This window comes from Melozone crissalis, unplaced genomic scaffold, assembly GCF_028551555.1.
Source record: "Melozone crissalis strain CALT ecotype California unplaced genomic scaffold, PUWL_Pcris_2 ptg000016l_1, whole genome shotgun sequence".
NCBI lineage: Eukaryota > Metazoa > Chordata > Aves > Passeriformes > Passerellidae > Melozone > Melozone crissalis.
The window spans coordinates 29,948,893-29,970,541 of record NW_026535794.1 but is presented as its reverse complement, the minus strand read 5'-3'; the positions used below and the strand labels follow the sequence as shown (position 1 = coordinate 29,970,541).

The following is a 21,649-nucleotide window of genomic DNA, read 5'->3' as shown; positions in this document are numbered from 1 at the left end:
GATGTAGCAGTGAATTTTACTAGCTATGTTAAAAGCTGTTCTACTATTGCCTAGTTTTGTAATTCTGACTTTTTTGTGGATTGTGTCAATCTGGTTGTCCAAATTTAAAGTAAGTTTTTGTAGCTACATCCCTTTTTCATCTCTATAAGCACTCAGAACTGTTAATGTTGTACAGAAGGACATTTTAAAAACACTCTGACCCATATACAAGCCAGATTCCTCCCCTTTTTTTACATTGCCTTTGGAATCTGATTCCTGCTTTATGTAATGGATTTCTATAGTTTGCTCATTTAAGCTTCACAATAGTGTTAAACCTTCTGGTTTTCATTCTTTACTTTTCATGTAATGTCTGAAGCTACAGCTGAAAAGCAGAATTTGCCAAAGAGTGAAAGCAGTAGACAGGTAGCAGAAGTGGACAAAATGTACTTTGGGTGAACACATTGTTCATGCTGATTTCTACTTCTGATGGCTGGCATTTGAAGATGTAATTGAAATTTTTTTTTGTAGAAAAAAAGGTATGCATTTTACATGTTTTATGAAGAATGATTTAAACTGTATCTGAGGTACAGATAGTTGTCAATAATGCTTTGTCTTAAAGCCAATGAGATTTAGAATCCCAGATTAAGTACACCGTGGATAAATTTGTGACAAATGAGCAATTCATATCAGCCATTTTCACACCTTTCCAAGAAAGATGCTGTTCTTAGGATGCCATCAGAACCTTGCAATGCACTGGCCAGAAGCCGTCCTCAGTTATTGCAGCTGAAGTACATGGTGTTTGTTATGTGTGATATCAGAAAGTACATATCTACCCACTGTAAGGCTGAGGGAGTTTGTTGTTGCCCCCAGCCTCTGCTGGGACGTGGTTCCATCCAATGAAATAAACAAAACCAAGTCTTGGTGATCTGTTGATGTTGAATCTTGGATGTGTCTCTACATAAGGTGGGACTGGCAACCTGGGCAGTAGCTAACTAATCTGTTCTGGTGATTTGTGATGCTTTTTATGTTTTTGCAGTTCTTTCAAGAAAAGGAGCTGATTCCAAAATAAACAAGATTCCACAAGTTACAAACTTTAAGTGCAGTTGCAAGTGACACAGCAGCCTGCATTACCTGACTTAAATACAAGGATTCATGGACTGTCTTTTTTAATGAATGAAAGCCATTAAGCTTCTTGAATTTTGACTGTTTGGTCATGAATGAGTGCTATTCTGTATATCTGAACTTTAAAAAAGTATTATTTTCAGATTCTAAGTTATCAAATCAGATCATATTTAACTGTAAACAGTGGGTGCAGGCAGAATCTCACAATCATGCAATACTTCTGCTTTGTAATGCTGCTTATCAGACTTTTCTAGTTCTTTTCATCTGAACTGTATTTCTCTTTGCCTAACACTTTTAAGAAATTGAAAAGTAACTGATAGCAATTGCTTTTATAAGTAGCTTCAGTCTTTTAGATAAAATTAATGTCCTGGAACTGGTGTGCAATGACATCATTCACAAATTAGTCTATTTCTTGTTTCCTTATTTTGATGTTTATTTTCCATTTTATATCAGTAATATAATCCAGGCATTTCAGTCGAAAACAGTACTTCTTGGGTGGTAAAACTCAATAGGTATTTAGTTCCATGCCTTATAAATCTACTAGAGGCAAATTATAATTGTCTTGAAATACAATGCTTGTCATAACTTATTACAGTTTATGTATTATCTATTGTGTAAATACAGTATTGGTTCCTTTAAGCACATACCAAAGTCAAAGCAGAATATAACATCACAGTGGCCAACACAAGGACACAGAGAAATGTCTGGGGTCCATGGCAGCTTTCTCAGAACATTATCAATTAAGACAATAAAGGATTGCTTCTTCTTACTGATTTGGCTTTAGAGCTCCACGTATTTACTGACTGCAGAATATGAATTTGATTGCCATATATTTAAATATTAGACAAGAAAATGTTTCACTGAAAGAGTGGTCAGACTTTGGAATAAGTTGCCCAGGGAAATGGTGGAGTCACACTCTCTGGAAGTGTTCAAGAGGTGTCTGGATGTGGCACATGAGGAAATGGCTTAGGGATGATTCTGCTGGTGCTGGGCTGATGGTTGGGCTTGCTGGTCTTGAAGGTCTCTTCCAGCCTTGATGATTCTGTGATTTGTTTACTTAGTATGATGGTAGTTGCAGAAACAAGGATTCATATGCTATGCTTTTAAAATTCATTATTTCCCTAAATGCATCCTAATGAGGTGGAATGAATCTAGAAATGCTTTGGGAAAGATGATTTTTGGCATATTTACAGTTTATAAATAGCTCTGAATTTTAAAATATGTTTTTTCTGATATTTAGGTTGATATTTAGAGATTTCCTGATTAATCATTTTAAATGTCATTGCAAAATTATAATGGCCCTAACTGATATTTATTATCATTTTGTACAACGCCCTTTTTAATTTTAAAGTTTGTTTGAACAAATTAATTCTAGTGTACATTCATAAAGCTTTGAGATTGGTCATGAAGAAATACACACAATTAAAATTGACACTTCAAATTTCCATCCTCAGAATCGTATAAAAGTATATTGAAAAACTTAAAAGGAAGAATAAGTCAGATAATTTACTCTCAATAAGAATAATACTCTTGGCATATATATGAATTGCCACTAAAAAAGATTTCAGTAGTGAGTTTGGACTTAATGATTCTCTCTATAAAACTAAGACCTTTGTCTTGAAAGTTTAGATTATGGAACTCATTGCTTATATTGTCCAGGATATTGGTAAGAGAGCAAATATTTGAAAAAAAATTCAGGGAAGTGGAAGACAGGAACTTTTTTCTACTACATGTTTCTATAATATTGTCTGGTTTATATAGTGTAAAAATGTGTGCTGCACCTTCACTGTTATAAGAAGAGTAAATCACTGAGGCATGGACAGAAGAATATTTTTTAGGTGAAGATTAGCCTAAACAGTTCAGGAAATCCTTTCTGCTAGTGTCTGATCTGGTTATAGGAAAGGGTATACAGACACCAGTTCAAAATAATCAAAGTGCAGTAACTTAGAAAGGATTTTTAATTCCCATCTTTGGACTGGAACAAGTCCACAAACAACCTCAAGCAAAAGATAGCCTGTGTTTTCCTAATGGACCTTGAAGGGAATATGTTGCTGTTGGATTTATTTGACCGGGGGAATGGAATATTTTGAGCATATAAAAGGGTTTTAAGCAGCAAAAGTTAAAGTTCTTACCAGGTAAGCTTCAAGTAAGTAATAGAAAGAGAATCTCAGCAGTTATTGTGAAGGGGACATTGTGACTGAGGACAAGCTGGAGTGTCAAGAGAAGAGGCTGTGGCACGTCTGTACTGCTGCAGACATAGTTCTGCTGACTGAATGGGCAGCAGATTTATGAAAGCAGAACATGCAGGGTAAAAGCTGAGGCCAAGAGCGGGCACAAGGGAATACAGTCTGTTGAAGACAAAAGAGATATTGAATCAAGAGAGGATTTAGTGGAAATGGAGTCAGAGATTACTTCTTTTGTCCGGAGGAAACTTTTAAAGCATGTCCATGAAAAGCCAAACCACACATTTATCTAATCAATACAGGCTGAGGAGATGAACAATGTGAAATCAGTGCCCATGTAAAAGGATACATGCACTGCTAAATGCAGCTGTGAATTTGGAAGCAAATACTGAAGCTGGAAGGAAAAAAAATAAAAGCGAGTCAAAGTAAGAGAAAAAGTAAAAGTTGTGCTTTCTAGTTGGAACTAACACCTAAATTATTTGAACAGCAGAACTGGTTTTTAATTCTGGATAAGGCTTAAACAGAGCTACATTCCTTTCCTTTTTTACCAAATGAATCTATGACATAATAACTCTGCAGGCTCTCATAACTGAGCTCACAGGGTGAGTGCTGGGATTCATATCTGTGCCATCCAGTGTTCCCACTTGACTAACTGACCTTTTCATGAGTATTATTTCCTCGGTAACTGTGGATACTGAGACCAGAACTCCACAAAATTAAGCCACTACATTTCCCTTAAACATAAATGTTGTAATTGTTATACAGTTTCTATTTTAAAAAAGTATTGACTTTTTAAAAGGAGTTTAAAATTCCTCAGCAGTATTACATCCAGGATCTGTAATGGTTAGATGCTATCAAGATTTTTGCTATGAGAGTGGAGGCTACTTAGTGTTCTGTTTGCTTTCATTTTTGACTGTTCTATTCAGAGAATAAGCCAACAATTTTGTTAAACCCTCTAAATTATTCTTCAGTTTGTTTTAAATATTGTTCAAAATTAGCATATTTTAAAATACTTTAGACATTTTGCAAGTGAATTATACAAGTCTCATGATAATCATGATTCTTGCATCACTTCTAAATACTGGCAACAGCAATTTAGATGAATATTCCGTTTTTATAGGGAAAGGTAAAAAAAACATTTCACGTGCAGGTAGTCTACAAGAGTCTACAATATCACCTCTTCTACCTTACTATTTTGGAAAAATGGCAGTCCATTTTCTTATGAAAAATAATAATGCTATCTATCACCGTGAAAATAACATTGGTCACTTGTTCAGCCCATGGATTTCAATTAGCTTTGGATGACCCACATTTTAAAGTGAAGACTGAGTGATGTGATAAACTCTTACATATCATGTTTAATCATGCCCTTGGAAACTTCTGTAGATAGTTTCTTCAATGCCTAGTACAGAAGGTACTAGGGAGAACCAAACTTGCCTGTGCAGTCAGTCACAGACATATTTTAAGTTGCAAGTAGGCACAAGATGGTTTTAGAATTTTTGAAAGAAAACTTTGGTAACAGTTTAATTGAAGGTGTCAAAGGTCTCTTAGTCTCTTCTGTTATGCAACTCAAGATACAACATAGCCGAAGAATAGGATTAACACTGAGTGATAATCCCATAAAAACATATGTGTTCATAGCTAATAAAATATTTAATATGCCTTATTTTTAATAGAATATCTTAATTATAGGGTAAAATTAATCCATCTGCTAAAACAGGACACACTGCCTTTATATTCTTTTTTTATTCTATTTCTTTCTGTTTCTTTTAAAATCTTTAAAATAGCATTTCTTCTAAAAGCACAATTTTTTTTTTTATTTTACAAGTTTTACCACTTGGATATATTTTCATTTTGAGTGCTTTTGTTTGTATATAGACAGGCTATTGTGTTACATGATTTGGGCTGATACTTGGTGGCAGAAAGAGAGAGAAGTCTGTCTTGGCAAACTGATTTTTATGTAAAAGAACATCTGTGAGCTCTGTCTTTGTGGTGTAGCTGGACCCTCATAGCCTAAGAGAAAACTAGAATCTAAAGGCAAGCACATCTGTCCCCTTACAGCTATAAGGATTATACATTGTGAGTTGAAGGATAAGGATTTACTGGTGAACCCTGAGGAATGCTACTAACTGCTTTATCTGTTTGCCATGGTTTTGCTGCAAGGCAAGTTATGTGCTCTTTTCTGCCTGCCTATCACTGGGCTTCACTCAAGGGGTTTTTATGGACGCTGGCTATTTACCCTCCAGCTGTGCCATGGTTTAATCAGTAGCTATGGCAGGAGAGAGACCTCCATTTGATTTCACAGTGGAGGGATGATCAAGTGGGGGTGAGACTCAGAGTAGCCATCACAGCAGGAGCATTAAGGTTGGAGAAGACCTCCAAGATCATTAAGTTCCACCTTTGATAGAATACCATAGTCCCCTCTAAATCATATTCCGAAGTGCCACATCTACTAATTTTTTAATACTTCCAAGGATGGTGACTCTACCACTTCCCTGGGTAGCCTGTTCCAGTGCTTAACTGCTGTTAAAACTTTATTCCTGATTTCCAACCTGTACCTCCCCTGATGCAACTTGAGGCCATTTCCTCTTTGTCCTGTTACTGGCTGCCCGTGAGAAGAGTCTGACCCCACTTGGCTGCATCCTCCTCTCAGGGAGTTGTAGAGAGCAAATGGCTTTACATCCATCCACACTACCATGGGAAGAGACAGTGTATGAGGTGTTTGCCATTCCTCTTGGCTACCCACTGAAAACAGAGCACTTTACCACAGTGGTTTCCTAGTGTGTTTTTATACTTTCCTGCCCTGTCTGTTGGATTAGGTGCAGACTGTTCACTGCTGCTCTCTGAACCTCTGCTCACACCAGATTTTAAGACTCATCCTCTCGCTAGGATTAATCATTCAAAATTCATATGCTCCCACTGTTGCTTAGCTGAAAACTAAGTAAAGGACAGATGCTCTATTTGCACTGACTTTAGACTATGGACTAAGGATGACAAAGAAATAAAGAATAGAGAAACTGAGAGTTTGGATCAACATTTTCAGAAGTTATTATTATTATTTCCTTGTGCCTTCTGAGTAGGGATTCATTCAGCTCATGTCCTAGAGTGCTGGTCAGATAAATTGTCCTGTCTTAAGTGAGTAGGTAAACATTGTGTAGGTAAAATACCTCAAGGAAAACAATAGAGTGCAAATGCATTTTCTCCATTCACAGCAGTTTTGAGTGTCTTTGAACATACCTGTGCTTTGAGGTACTTTGCTTATGGAATCATTCATGCTTGCAAGAAATTTAAGTTCCTTTTCTGCTTATGACATTCACTGTATGAAGACTGCTTTGGAGCTGGAACAAGTTTGTGTTTTGTGCAAAAGAATGTTGAGAACAATCAGAATTACTGCAAAATTGATGTGTTAAAACCTAATATTGGTGTGAGAGACAAAGGGAATAAATCTTATTACTAAATTCTGTTGTAACTTGTTTTACTCCTGCTGACTCCTCTCCTTTTACTCTCCAAGGAGAGATGTCACCTCATGTCCTTGTAACTTTTGTCTCATTTCTGGATGCTTTTTCATCAGCCTGTATTGGTTTTTTTCGTTGTTTTTGGGGTTTTTTTGTTTGAGTTTTTTTCATGTAGTTTGTGTTCTTCTGTTAAATGTAAACTAGCTTGGCCTTACATGAAAGTCTTGAATTGCAAGGAATTTATATTTTTGCATTTCAGCAGGGTGTAGAGCCTCAGTTACAGACAGGAAAATACAGAGACGGACATAAACTATGCCTTAACATCACGGACATGTAGTCAGAGAAGTAGATTCTGAGTGCTAAGATGAAAGCTGTAGGATGGACATTCAGGTGTGATTCAAAGATGTTTTTATATTTCAGTGTGTAACTTGTACACAAAGTTTTTATGATTTATGCTGCAATCAGTCCCTCCTCACAGAATGATGAGATGATGCAACTTGACAGCCACTTTGTATGCAACTAGCTAGATTCAATTAAGAGTATCAAATTAGGGAAATCTGTGATATCAAACGATTAGCAATGAGCTTCTGAACAGTCACTCCCTCTCACTGTGTCTTGCTGCCCAAAACACTGACATCTGAGTCACTTTAAAACTGCTTTTGAAATTTTGAGAGAACAGTTTAAAACCAATTGCATATTAGATCTCCTGTAGCAAAATACAGAGTTTAAAATTGAAATTCAGTCTCTGCAACTGCAAAGTAACCAGGCTTGTAATACTGTCATTGCTTTTGGTTTGTATTTCTGTAACCAAGATTGGAATGTGGCCTTTACCCCACTGAACTGATTTTATCATCCTAAAAGTCTGGAAGCCACAGGGCTGGATGTGAACAATAGCCCAGCACATGTCTACGCATACTTTGTCCCTCAGTATCTCTTGGGTTTTGTTTACTTCTTTCCCCAAAGAAGAATTTCTGTTGTTGTTGCTTTTTAGAAGGCCATATGGTTTTTCCTCTGAGCCATCTCAAATAAAATATTTGTAATCAAAAGGAATGTTTCCAGTCAATTCGTTACTGCAGCCATGTGCTTGTATTTCAGATTATTCACAGTCTGTAGGAGTGGTATAATGAAGATTTTAAAGACTGAATGGACACATGCCTCTTCTTATTTTGGAGAGCTGAATGTCTATTATGCTTATATTCTATATAAAGTTAGCACTTATAGAAGGGAAGAAAAATGTGCTTCAGACTGGAAGAAAGGAAAAAAAAAACGCTCACATTTCCTCTGCACTGATTTTTAGCATCCCCCCAGGAGATTCAAATGCATCACTCATTCTTTCCAAAAACCTTACAGTTTTGTTAGTCATTAATTAAAAGTTGTCCAGTCTTTTTATATAACCCTGCTAGTCACAATCACAAATTATATGTCACAAAGTATATGAAATTGTTGCAGCACATTTGTATGCCAAGTTCTGTTATCTGTGATAGTGAAAGCATTTCATGTCTTGTACAATGTTATCAACTTAGATGTTTGTGAACTACTGTGTTCATTTTTTTCTTGATAAGTGACAAAACCAATCAATTTTGTCAATGCAATATGGTATAGAAAGGAAAAACCTCTAATAGTGAAATATACTGTGTTGAATATACCCTAAATATGTACTTTTTGCTTGTGCTAGAAGTTTATTGAAGAAGTGCTGTATTGTTTCCTCTATTCCCAATAGGTAGTTTTTGGAATTTTTTTGTAATTTATTATTTTTCTTTTGTAATACAGTTACACTGATGACCCCAGATCTCACTGGGTAGAAATGTCCTCTGTGCTTCTTTGAAGATTTTTTAAAATTACTGATTTCACCTGCAGTATATGGCACAGTTATCTGTCAGACAGAGCCTCTGACATTGATATAATCTCACCTGATCTTTAGCAGTGGGTTTTTTAAAATATTTTCAGGGCGAGATAGTTGTCTATTAAAACTTTTAACTGGGATTTTTCCTTTTCCCCCTTCTGACTTGCTCCCCTACCACTTCTCTCTGTCTTCTCTACGATCTCATTTTTGCCCTCCTCCTAGCAAAAGTCCAGCGAGGGCTAAAACAACAGTCATCAAGTGAAACAGAGCTTGAAACTGCTGCCTTTCTGTTTGTAGTAGGAGAAAACCAGCTAAACTGTGCTGAGCTGCTTTTGCTTTGCAACTAGCCCCCATATGTCAAATGCAGTCATACAGATCTGTAGCTGCTCCATCTTTGCTTGGTGCCTGGAGAAGTGCAGCGGTCTGTAAATGATTTGTGTGATTAGGATGTTATGTTTTGCAGGGGGCCAGCACCTGTTACCTCATTTTTTCTGTGGTGGGTCTGCTCTGTATTCCTGGCTAGCTGCAAAACTCCATGCTGCAGCCCATTGAAGTATTGATGGACTCTCACAGTGGACAAGACAGCAGATAACCCACGACACAAACACTCTGAGGGGAATGCTGTTATAACTTCTTCACAAGGGGAAGTGCAGGAGCAGGCACTGATCTCTTCTCTCAGGTGACTAGTGACAGACCCAAGTAATGGCATGAAGCTGTGTCAGGGGAGATTTAGGTTGGACAGCAGGAAAAGGTTCTTCACCCAGAGGGTGGCTGGGAACTTGGACAGGCTCCTCAGGGAAGTAGTGACAGTACCAAGCCTGGCAGAGTTCAAGAAGTGTTTGGAAAATGTTCTCAGGCCCATGGAGTGATTTTTGGAGCTGTCCTGTGCAGGCCCAGGAGTTGGGACTTCAATGATCCTTGTGGGTCCCTTTCAGCTGAGGATATTCTGTGATTCTATGTCCTGCTGCTGTGGGGAAGGCTTAAATCCTACTTCCACTTGAATTTATTAGTGCTATCAAATTGATCCACAACTTTCTGAAAACAGAGGAATGACTTGCTACAGCTTCAGTCGACTTCAGACAAGTCTTAGGTTTTCAGCAAGTCACAGTGAGCAAGTTTTTCAGAGCAGAAAGCAAGGTTCCTGTGCCTCTGGAACATTTCAGCTTTCCTGTACTGATGACAAGAATAATTTTTTCCTTCCCCTTAAAAACCCTGGTTGTGTTGTTTTTTTCAAGGTTACCAGAGAGACACCTCATAGACCCTGTAGGTAGCACAGTAACATATATTAACATGAATACCTTTCATGTTAATATTAATATTTCATATTTGGTAACATACTGTATTAAGAGACCACCTTTAAGAAACCTCAAACACACAATATAGTTTTGCAGACAACCACATCTGTTAAATGGCCTATTTCTGCCAGTACTTTTGTACCAGTCCCATACAGGTGGCAGACCTGCTGCTAGCTCAAGGATTAGGGAGCTTTTGAAGCAACTTAGAGGGCAAGATGATTCACAGGCATTGTGCTGTCACTGCTGGCACAGTCACTCTTGTAAAGAGCTTCCATCAGATAGTGGCTAAGTGCTGAATGAAAACTCTTGCCTAAGACGCAGTGATTGAATGTACTGAAAGTGTTCTTCATAACAAGCTCTTCACAGAGTTTTTTTGGTCCAGGAATTTTTAGTGATCATTTGGCATGATCACACAAGCAGTGCTTTTTACAGGGGGGAAAAAAGATTTGGAGAACTGAAGGAAGGAACTGAACCCTGGTCACCTACATGCTGTAGAATATGTAGATAATGGAGCTGTTTTAAGCCTGCTGATCTAGGGTGAATCTGTCTATTCTTATCATACTAGAGAAAGGAATCCTATTTGAGTTTTTGTTAGTTTGTTTATTTGTTTGTGCTGTTTTGTTGGCCTTTTTTTTTTAACAAATGAGTAATGTTTATCTTCAGGTTTAAATCTGTGAATCTTACATGAAAAGATAAAAGCAAAACCACTGGAGACTTAATCCTCACAGACTCCCGAAGATTTAAAATATTTGTTTGTTCTCAGTAGATTCACACAGTCATTTTAAATTTTGATGGCTCTCCATTTTCTTTGTATAAACTATAAGAAGCATGGCTGATCAAAAGTGTGAGAGAAAGTTACAGTACAGTATTTATGCACAATTTATCCAGATTTGGCTTGATTATCGTGAATGTATGCCCATTTAACTACAGGGAATTAACTCAGATCTATCAGAGTTCACTAATTAAGTGGTTTGCTAAACTTCATAAGCACAGTGACAGCTTGGTTCTTCCTGTGCCACTCACTTTTTTCCAATCCTCATTGCATCCTCAGTATCTAGATTTCAAAATTATTTCTATTTTGAGGAGTATCCACTAATGAAAAATTGATTGCATTTTCTTAGTTCAGAAAGGAAGGCTGTGTGTACAGACGTTCAATTATGAACCTGCTCTAGTAATTTTGATCCCAGCTACCTAGCTGAACTCAAGTGCTACCTTAATTACTTATGTATTACTTGAAAGAAAACATAAAAATATCCACAGAAATACTTTCCTTATCTTTTAGAATGATCTGCATAGCTATCTTCTTATTGAGATAAATTGTTGCATTGATATCATGTATGAGATGACACTTATCAATAGATCCTTTGGCAAATGGATTAAAAACGTGATTTGGAAGCATTTTAAGAAGAAAGGAGACCTCAGATAATGTGTACTATTACAGAAATGGAGGTTTCTTTAATGTGTAGATGCATGCCAGTACATATCTTGAGGGGGAAAAAATACTTCTTTGTGAATCTACAGATTAATTCCTCCTGGTGTGATTAAACAACAAACCATGTTAGATCATTGATTTCTGGTAGTGGAAGAACCTCAGTCCCTCTTCAGAACAACTGTTTCAATTGAAAGTATTAATTGAGGAAGAACATTTCAAGTGCTGAGGTTTTGGAGGCTAGATTCTCCACTCAGTTTCTCTTGGAGCAGATGAAACACTCAGTATGTGATGTCAGGTGAGTTTTGGAGGGATCTGGTATAGCCTTAGTATAAATTGCAGCATTCTGTGGAGTTTTAAATTAGCAGCAGCTCCTCTTGTACAGCCATCATAGTTCTTAGCAAGATGCTTCCCAGAACAGAGACTGTTTCAGCACTTTTCTGCCCATGTCTCCTGTTGTGCACCCATATCCACACTGTGAAAAGGAGCAGGGGGCACGAGTTCCTTCTGTTGGCTCCAGCCTTTTTCCCTAAGGTAGCAAGAATGTGCAGTACAGCGCAGTTACTGTCTTGTAGTGTTGTTCATCCCTCTTTCCTTCTCTGTTTTAGTGGGGAAGGTGTCTACAGAGTGGTTAGTTTTTGTTTTTTTGATGACTGTGCTTGGCTGTGGTAGCAACATGGAATTTGCGCCTCAGTCTGGGGGGCACTGTTTGATTGTGGCTCTGTATATTCTTGATGCATCTGGTAGGGACAGAAAGGCTCAAGTGTCACTTCCCAGTGGTATGTAGGCTGTATCCATACTGGTAAGAAAAACAGGCCAGGGATGGTTCTGTTGTCCTAGGGCTAAAAGGCACAGCATGCCTCATCTCCATATGGCTACATTCTCATTCCCAAAAGAGGGTGGCCTCATTCAGCCTGTCCCTTGGGAGCATTCCTTGGCCTGTGCTGTCCCCTGAACCATGCCCAGCCATTGTCTGGAAACATGTTAGCTGTCAGGAGCCAAAACTGTGCCAGGGAGCAGGCTTACAATGGAACAGCAAGGGCAGGAGCATGCCTGCATGCCAGCACATGCTCCGGCCCTCTTTGTGTTCCTGGTGCAAACATAACTGTGTTCATACTGATATTGCCTAAGTTTAGCAGTGTCTTTAAATCCTATTCTCAGGCTTTCTGTCAGCCATGTAATCAGGACTATACAATTCTATTAGTTTTAAAAAACTTTATTTAATGGAATGTCAAATAATATTAGAGCAAGACAGAGTGCAAATAATGGAACACAGCAGTTTTATTCTTTCAGCAGAACAAGACAGAGGTGATACCTGCAGAGGCTTTCTTTTTTTTGAGCTGAAAAGGATAGGTGTGTTTTTCAAACTATTCTTAAACAAAGCTAGTACATATGTACATTGAAATGCCTATATGTGAAGTTTCAGTTGGGGAAAAAACCTAAATCCTAAACAGATTGAAGCAAGGAAATGAATTGTAAGGGAAATGTCAGTAAGTATTCAGATATCCTAACAGTTTCTTAAATAAATGCACATTTGTAAAATATCAGATTACATATTCCAAACACAACTTTAACTCTGTCCCTGTAGCCCTTCCCAGTCTTAATCTGCAGACCAGAGAACCCCTACAGTCAGAAACTATACATCAAATAAATTCTGAGTATGAGTTACAGCCATCACACAACATGGTCACATTGGAATATTTTCACTATTTAATAACAGACAAAGTAGATATTTTATTTTGGAATCAAAGTGCTGTTATGTGGATTTATGGTTTGTAACATTGGCAGTGTTTCTGAATACTTTTTTTTCCAAAGTACATAAATATAAAGTGGTAAAAGTTTTGGTTTTAGCTTATAAATGTAGTTAATAATCCGTTCAAACAATAAAAAATGCTATTTATTAATGGCCAAGAAATGGTTGGGGGGTGGTGGGGGTGGTTTTTCTTTTTACAGGAGAATCATTTCAGTCAACTGGATGAAATGAGTAGACAGTGAATATCACAATGGTTTGAGGGGAGTTCGTGGCACACCAGTTGATCATGTGGAACTTCAGTTATTAATCCATTAAAGTCATTACTGCCTCCAAGTCTTCAAAGGTCACAGTCTTTTTTAAGGATTTCTTTAATGAGGGCAAGAACCATTCCTGTTTTCTCAGAGCAGTGTGTGCAGGGCTGTGCGGTCACTGCCTGGCACGCTGGAGGGTGCTCTGTGCCTGGGACTGGCCGTGCTGAGCAGTGGGTGGGCAGGAACGTGTGAGAGCTCTCGGGCTGCAGGGGAGGAGGATTTGTATTGATCCTCCTGCTCTGACATCCTGGCTTTTATCCTGCTTACAATATAGGCAAACATGTCAGGCAATTAAACATGTGAGGACGTGGTTCTGCTTGATTATTTGACTTCCTGCAACTAATAAGGAGATTTTTGAATGATTTAGTGCTATGCCATTGAATATAAAAGAAGTTTGGAGGCCTGTATGTGCAATGGAGTTAGGTGTGGTAGATTGTTTGTCCTGGCATCCTTATTGAAGCTTCCCTGTAGGCACTATCAGCTGTAATCAGCATTGTTGCCAGAAATAACATTGCAGTGTCAAAACCATGAGTGTTTCAAGGATATAGTCAGAGGACTTGAAGTGTTCACTTGTTTGTTTAACTTTAAATTAATAAGGGCCCACAGGATTATTTTCCTTTCCTGGGTTGTTGTTAAGTCCTGTTATTTTATTTCTTTTTAATTTTCTTTAGAACAGCTTCTGGTGTTCAAATTATGTTGAAAATAACTGCTTACAGGCAGAGTGATGGCCTACAATAAAGAGAGTCCTAGCAGGATTTTTGAAACAAGAAATACCTAAAATATAGTTTAACTGTTTCATCAGTCATTGAATAATGTGTTACCATTCAGTAGCTAAAATTTTTGCAAAGTTATTTTCTGGTTTTGTGTTTGTTTTTGTTTGTTTGTTTGTTTGGGGTTTTTGTTTTTATTTTGTTGGGAGTGGGTGGTTGTGATAATGACTAGAAATGATGAACAAAAGTTTTAAGTTATGCCCAGGCAGTGACCATGAGATGCTACGATAATGATTCTTATCATAAGAGTGAATCTTGATTCTCAGAAAGATACGGGATAGACAAATTGAAATTCCTGGAGGAGTCCAGTTCATCGTGTTATTCACTACCTCCTTCCAGTGAGACTGTGGCTGTGAGAGTAAAGCAAGTTGAAGTCAGCACATACTTGATTTGATTTCTGTGGCACTGATTTCTCCTGCCCTCAGAGGCTGGCTCCTGGGCCCAGGTGCTGGACACTCTTCAGTGAATGGGTGACCCTGAAATCAGAATGAGATAATGTTACTGGGAAGGACCCTTAGCACAAATCTAAAATTAATAACCCCTATGATAAATACTTTAGAGGATCGCCTTATTGAAATCCTCAGTATGTACTTCATGAGGCAGTTAAACCATCAACTGGAACTGTATTTAAAATAAGAATATATTTTCTATTACATTTTTTTACATAGTTTTCCTAAATGAGATGACATACATTCCTTTAAAGAAAACCACTTATGGTTATTTCCAAAAAACAGACACAGAGTGACCAATCCTACACAGGGGCCAGTAGGTTTCCTGAAGAGTTATAATGATGGTATTAATAATCAGATTATTAGAAGTGAAGTAACTGTAAAGCTTGCAGTTCTAATTTGTGCTGCTTACTTACTATGTTTCTGGTTTTGAACCAATTTCAACTCAGCAGTCAGTTTCAGTGGTTTTTAGACAACTTCTATATGCAGGTTTCTGTGCACATTATTCTGCCACATTGCCTGCCTTCCAAATATTACTCATAATTCTTTGCATGTTTTTCCTTAAGAACATGGAAATTAGCACTAAAGCCTTAGATTTAGCTTTAGAAAAGGCTTTTTTCAGTTTAAAGGAATCTTAGGGTGTCACTTTCAATCTCTCCTGTGAAAGTTAAATTTCTTTCTCTTGCTTCCTTTTATGTTCAGAGACTTAAATAATTTATTACTGCAAAGGAATGTGTGGTGAATCCAGTAACCAACAGAGGATGTGGAAAGATTTATTGGGAGAAACATTAGGAGCATTCTGAGCCAGGTGTATTTTATTTCTTTTTGTGAAATGGAAAAAAAATACTTTACACCTCCAGCCAACTTCAGATATGGCTGGAAGCCCATTTGGAAGACAGTGTCTGTAATTGTGAAGTGCTTCTTGAGATAGACTGAACAAAAAGTGATGAAGGGCACAAGGAGATTTGGCATTGCTGAATAGCAAGAGCTGCATTGCTGGATTCTGAAAGCAGCTGCAGCTCTGAGTGGGTGTGCATGAGACTTCCGCTCTCCTTGTGCTTTATCCAGCACTCCATACCCATGGGAAATGAGGCACTGAGTGCCCTGCTGAACCACAGCAGTGAAGTCTGAGTTTGCCTTTGCACCCTTGGCCCATGAGAAAGGGTTCTGAAGGAGCAGGACCTCAGCAGCCTTCTGCACTCCTTGTTTAACTGAAAAGGCGTCACTTGAGCAAGGCACATGTCATGAGCGTTTTTATTCTACCACAGTTTTGTAGAACTCTAATAAAAAATTTTACTACATATTGAAATATATAACATGAATTTGTGAGGAGTGTAATCTTTTGCGAGGTTACAAATTTAATTATTTGATTATATTTATGACAAAATGCTAGGCAAATACAAAAAGCATTTTTTCAAGAATGATAAAAAAATCAGTTATAAACTAGCTGTTTCTAATTCACTCCAGTTACTTCTCTGGCATGTTTAATTTCATTTACATAAGTAAAAAAAGTTAATAAGAGCATTATCGTAGAATCATAGAATAGTTTGGTTTGGAAGGGTCCTTGGAAGGTTAGTTGCCTATTCAAGCCCTGCTCCAGTAAGCAGGGACATCTTCAACTACATCAGGTGGCTCAGAGCCCTGACCAACCTGTCCTTGAATGTCTCAAAGGATGGGGCATCCACCACCTCCCTAAGAAAACTGTTATATTGTTTTACCCGCCCGTCATAAAAACTTTCTTTGCTATATCTAGTCTGAATTGACTCTATTTTAGTTTAAACCATGCCCCTTGTCCTGTCACCACAGACCCTAATGAAATGTCTGACCCCATCTTTCTTGTAGGCCCTCTTTAAGTGCTGAAAGGCTGCAACAAGGTCACCCCAGGGCCATCCCTTCTCTAAACAGAACAACCCCAACCCTTCTTCATAGGATGGGAGGTGCTCCAGCCCTCTCATCATTTTTTGTGACTCTCCACTGGACCTGTTTCCTCACTGAGAATGTTCCAGGGACACCTTTTCCCATTCAGTTTTTTCTTCTTCACCTGCAACTTCTTAGTCTCCAGTTCCCCTCTGTGCTAGCTGAATAGGCAGGTCCCTTCAGCAGTTGCCTTATTTATTAAAGAGCAAGTTTTGATATTGTGTTTTTGTATAAGTTGTGGAAACAATTTCTTATTTGTCCGTTAGTCCAAATTTCTTAAGTGTTCTCTACAAATTCTTCCTTTGTGCAGCATCTTAGAAAAAGAGGTGAAAAGATGTGGAATCAAACTGCTCCATCCTCCTAACCCAGGCAGGAAGATCTATCTGTATCACATTTTACATGGATGTGAGTCTTATGTTATAGGACTCTCCTGATGAGTTTCCTTGATGTGTCCAATAATCTCTTCCACTGTATACTCGTCCTGATCTATTGCTTCCATCATGGAATAAATGGATGGATAAAACCTATTGTTTTATCCATCATGGCCATGGAGAACAGCTCTTGATTTCTCTTTGTAGATTCCCGCTACCTCTAGAGTTTTGTAGACCTTTCTTTTTCTCTGTTGCTTCACAGAAATTGTTCTCTCCTATTTCTCATTCCAGGGATGTGTCCATGCCTGACTACACCTATTGATATTTCCTCAGTGCACAAATGGAAATCTTACTGGTAGCAAGAGGCCAACTTTTATAGTCCATACATTTAAGAAAACTTGGTAATTAGACACAGGAATCTTTCAAATATGAACTGGAGTGCTCAATTATAATCAGTGTTTCATTTTATTGCTGTTTCCTGTGTTGGTTTCTATACTTGCCTATCAAAACCAGACTACTTTTTGAAGTTATTTGATACAAAAATCAGCCTAAACCATTGAAATCACAGTGCTTGAATGCCTTTGTGAATTCAAGTAGTTGGTAGACTACAGATGGGACTCAGTAGGTGCCTAAAGTTGCAGGTTTTTAACTCTGCCAGTCAATTAAATCCTGTATTTTGTTCCATGTTTTCAACCCCAAAATTTTTACTGCCTTTTAGATTTTAAAATTCAGTTAGGAAGCCAGTGACAGAATCAAGTTTTTTGGTGGTCTCTGAGTAGATGAAATTCTAGCAGTTTTGCAACAAGAAGATTGGAGAAAACAGTTATTATCATGAAATTGCACTTTCTTAAAATAAAAGTTTTAGAAGTTCTTCTTCTAATAAAGAGCTTTGTTTCTTCAGCAATAATATGGTAATTTGGCATAATTGAAAATTGATTTTAAATATTTACTTTTTACACTTTTGTAAATACATTGTTTTCCCTACTCCCTCATTTTTCCTTTTCTTTTTGTTCCAGGACCCTTTGCTGCTTCAGGAGACAGTAAATTCTGCTGCTGCTCTTATCATGGCATTGATAAAGGACAGAAACCCAGAGCTTATTGGCCAGCTGTTGGTAGCATAAGACCATAAATCATGTGTAGCTTTTGGAAATGTTAGTTTTCATCATCTGTTCACCAAAGGTCTTAAGTAATTTTATTCTTTGTTGAAAACTCTGTATTTATGCCATTTATTATTAAGATCATTTAATAGCATATTTTTTATATTTAAAATACAATCTAATATTATGTATAAAGTGTAAAAGGAAATACAAATAATTCTGAGATACACTGGGTATATACTGTGAGGAATGATACTGAAATATTTTTCAAGGTACTGATCATTTTAAAGGTGCACAGAGGACACCAAAGCATTCATGCAAAATGGTCTTTAAGTATGTGTGTGTGTTGTACTCTAGGACTGCATTAATTAAGTTTTATTTCAGATAAATTAATCCTAAAGAACAGCTCATCTACTTTACATGAAATTATTTTAAAATTGCTGCTGTAATACCTCTTAGTGAATGTAGAGTTCCTTACAGAGTGTGGCTTTCCTGCCATAAAGAGAAATGCAAATTGCAGGAAGTATTGGAAAGGTCAGGTGCCTGTTCTCTGTGGAATGAAGGTAACCTCAAATCAGAGAAAAGATACACATGGGTACAAGGAAGTGCTAAGCCCCAGTTTTCCAGATATAGTGAGCTCTGGCTGTAGCCTTCGTGGTGCTGCACTTCTTCCAGGCCCGTGTGCCATCGTTCAGAGCTCCTGTAGCTCCACTGAAATAGGAAGAGTCTGTTACTTCATGCAAAAGAATACAATTCTCATCTCTTGCTGGTTAGCAGAGGTGTGTAGTAAATAGCAGCAAGGAGAGCAAGCATTATGAACTCAAAGATACTCAGCACTGATAGTCAAGTACAGACCATTGGGACAGGAAGATGAAATGGTGAATGGTTTTTATGTGGAGTGTCTCCAGGTATCACAACCACTAAGAGCAATACAAGCAGCGTCCCTGAAAACGTGTCTTTCCCTATGCATCAGACCCAGGATTTTGTCTCTCCTGCAATTTATGAAGGGGCTAGGTTAGTGTCTTACATATTTGATATGAATAAAGTCTTGGAGAAGTATCCCCACTAGAATTGTCCAGTGTGTCCCTGATTCAGTCTATCACTGTCAGTTCAGCAAGTTTCCCTCTATAAACAGCATCCCTCCCCTTACTCCCACCATGTTCCACTCCCTCTGGTGCTCAGACAAAACTTAGGATAACAAGCTCCCTGCTTGGTCCCTTTCCCTTCACATGACTATTTATATCTTTGGTTTAAATCCCTTTTAGAAGCTGATCTTGGTCCCAAACTTCCTTCATTCCAAAATAAAATAAAGAGTTGTCAGCTGATGGTTCTATATCCAAGGCATACATTTTCTTCCACACACAAGTCATGCAAAGATAACTAACAAATTTCTTGTGCATCATCTGCTTTCTTCTTTGCTTCTTTCTTCTCTCTGCTTTGATTAATAATTTGTCCTTTTCTGACATTGTACAACATAAGCATTCATATTAGCTCTGTGTATGACTATACAATAGGCATATTTTATTCATACATATATTCATGTCTGTTCATATGCAGAGCACACAAATAAATGAAGAACTAAAGAATTTATTACTGGTATTCATAATTTAACAGGACAGCTCTCACAAATAAGTTTTCTGAATGTGCTTTTACATTAATAAATTTGATGAAGGAATTTGTCCCACAGGCTTTTAAAAGACATGATGAAAGATGTCTCTTTGACTGTATTTTGTTATTCTTGTTTGCTTGAAGACAAAAATGCAATCTGTGATGTGTTTTCCACAAGTAATAAGAAGGTGAATTTATAAAACCCTTCATGTTTTCTATCCACTCTAATTTATACACCATGTTACTTCATTAACATTGGTTTGTGTGCAACATCATTTGCTTAAACAGAGCTTTTATTTTTTAGGGTTGTTTTATTTACCTCATTCTCCTAAGAGGATTTCAATCCAATTAAAAATGATACCGCAGTGAAGTGCTGTAATAAAAAAAAATATTATGGTTGTTTAGTTGTTTATGGATTTGTTTTTGAAAAGAGAACAGACAATGCACAAGAAAAAGTAAGTTTTGGGTCATCCAATATACTTAGTACTAATCCTAAATGGAAGATAATAAGCTTTATTAATGTACTGTTAATCATTGCATTATGGCTTTTTAATCTTTAGCAATCTTTTAAAATAATCTACAAACACTGAGAAGTCCATTTTGCTGGAGGCAAATACACCAACAACAGAACTACTAGAACAGAACACAAAATACTAAAACTGCAGTAAAAAAAAAAAGAAACTAGGCTGTGATTAATGCTATTGTGTATCCAAACCAAATTTAAATGGTTTTTGGGTGATTGTTAGTACTTACAATGGGAATAAAGATATAAAATGAAATAAGGAAACTGGCTGATTGTTTTTTGTCTGTGCATAGCTTCTCACAAATAGCAGTATACATGAGAAACTTGGCAGCCTTTTGTACACACATGCTGTTTTGAATTTAACTAGTGAATCAGTCACCACCCATATTGCTTTGAACATTTGGACAGAGATAACAGAAAGTAAATAGAAGCTCAGACTCTGCCAGCCTTGCTTACCTTACTCCTTAAGCACTCTAATTAGTATTCCTTGGGTAGTGTTCATCAGAAAAGAGAATGCAAAATGTGGCCCAAGAAATGCTTTTCAAAAATGCAAAGTTGCAAAGTTTTTGCTTTTCAAAAATGCAAAGTTGAGTGAATTAGATTTGTATACTGAAACTAATCCACTTCATGCAAAATCTGAAATCTGTATTACTTTGTCTTCAGTCAGTTAGGTAGAAGATTTTCTATTCAGTCTTTTTTTTTTAGCTTTTCAGACAACCTAGCTTGAAAAAAAAAGGCTTGATGGTCCTCTGAAGAAGAAAGAAATGAAAAGAATAGAAGATGGTGGCATTATTAACAAAAAAACCCCAACACCCCAAAACTATACCAAAAAGCAAAGAGAAAGAAAGTGAGATGTTACCTATTGTAATAAGTGGCATAATAGAGTCAACTTTCATTGAGCTCATCTTAAAAATTAATGTAGGCTGCAGAACAAAAATGTTTTGGATCTCATGGAGCCTTTGGTGTATTCAGATTTGTATTTCTATGTGACATCAAAATATCATCATCCCCACAGTGCCGTTCTATGTGCCATCCAAAGAGAAGCTTCCAAAGACATAAAGTTTCCAATCACTTGGCAATTTCTGAAGATACAGCAACTTCTCCTGTCTGTAGGTCATTCCACCAGAGAAGGGTCACACTTTGGTTGCTCTGTTCTCCCTGCCTCAGACACTTGCCACTCCTCCCTGCTTTTTGTTTGGCTTTTGCTTCTGAAGACGAGCACATTCACTTTGAGACCTGCAAAAGTGTTTCTTTATTTTGTATCTCCTTCCTCTTTACCCATAACATTGATATGAAAAATTGTAGTTCAGCTTATCAACCATCCACCAATGTGCAGACAATCCCTTCATTGCTGTCGAGGGAGGTTTGGGAGTTCGAGAATAAGCTGATGCTAACAGTGTTCCTGTAGGCCAGAGTTTGCAGCAAGATTATTCCTGCCCAACTCAATCCAATTTGCACCTGATTTTGAATAGTCTGTAAAGGCACACAGTTTGATGACTAATGCCCTGCACTGGGTGCCTACAGTGAGATACCAAAGGCAGAGT

The 21,649-nt window shown here is 37.5% G+C and overlaps 1 protein-coding gene across 1 annotated transcript in view; it reads left to right on the top strand.

Annotated features, from left to right (window-relative positions):
* CRPPA (CDP-L-ribitol pyrophosphorylase A) overlaps positions 1-18,355 on the top strand; it is a 104,523-nt gene extending 86,168 nt beyond the window's left edge. The window contains exon 10 of the mRNA XM_054273858.1: positions 17,894-18,355. Within this exon, the coding sequence (XP_054129833.1) occupies positions 17,894-17,998 (105 nt within the window). The 3' untranslated portion in view covers positions 17,999-18,355. The remainder of the gene's footprint in view (positions 1-17,893) is intronic.
* The last annotated feature ends 3,294 nt before the right edge of the window (positions 18,356-21,649 follow it).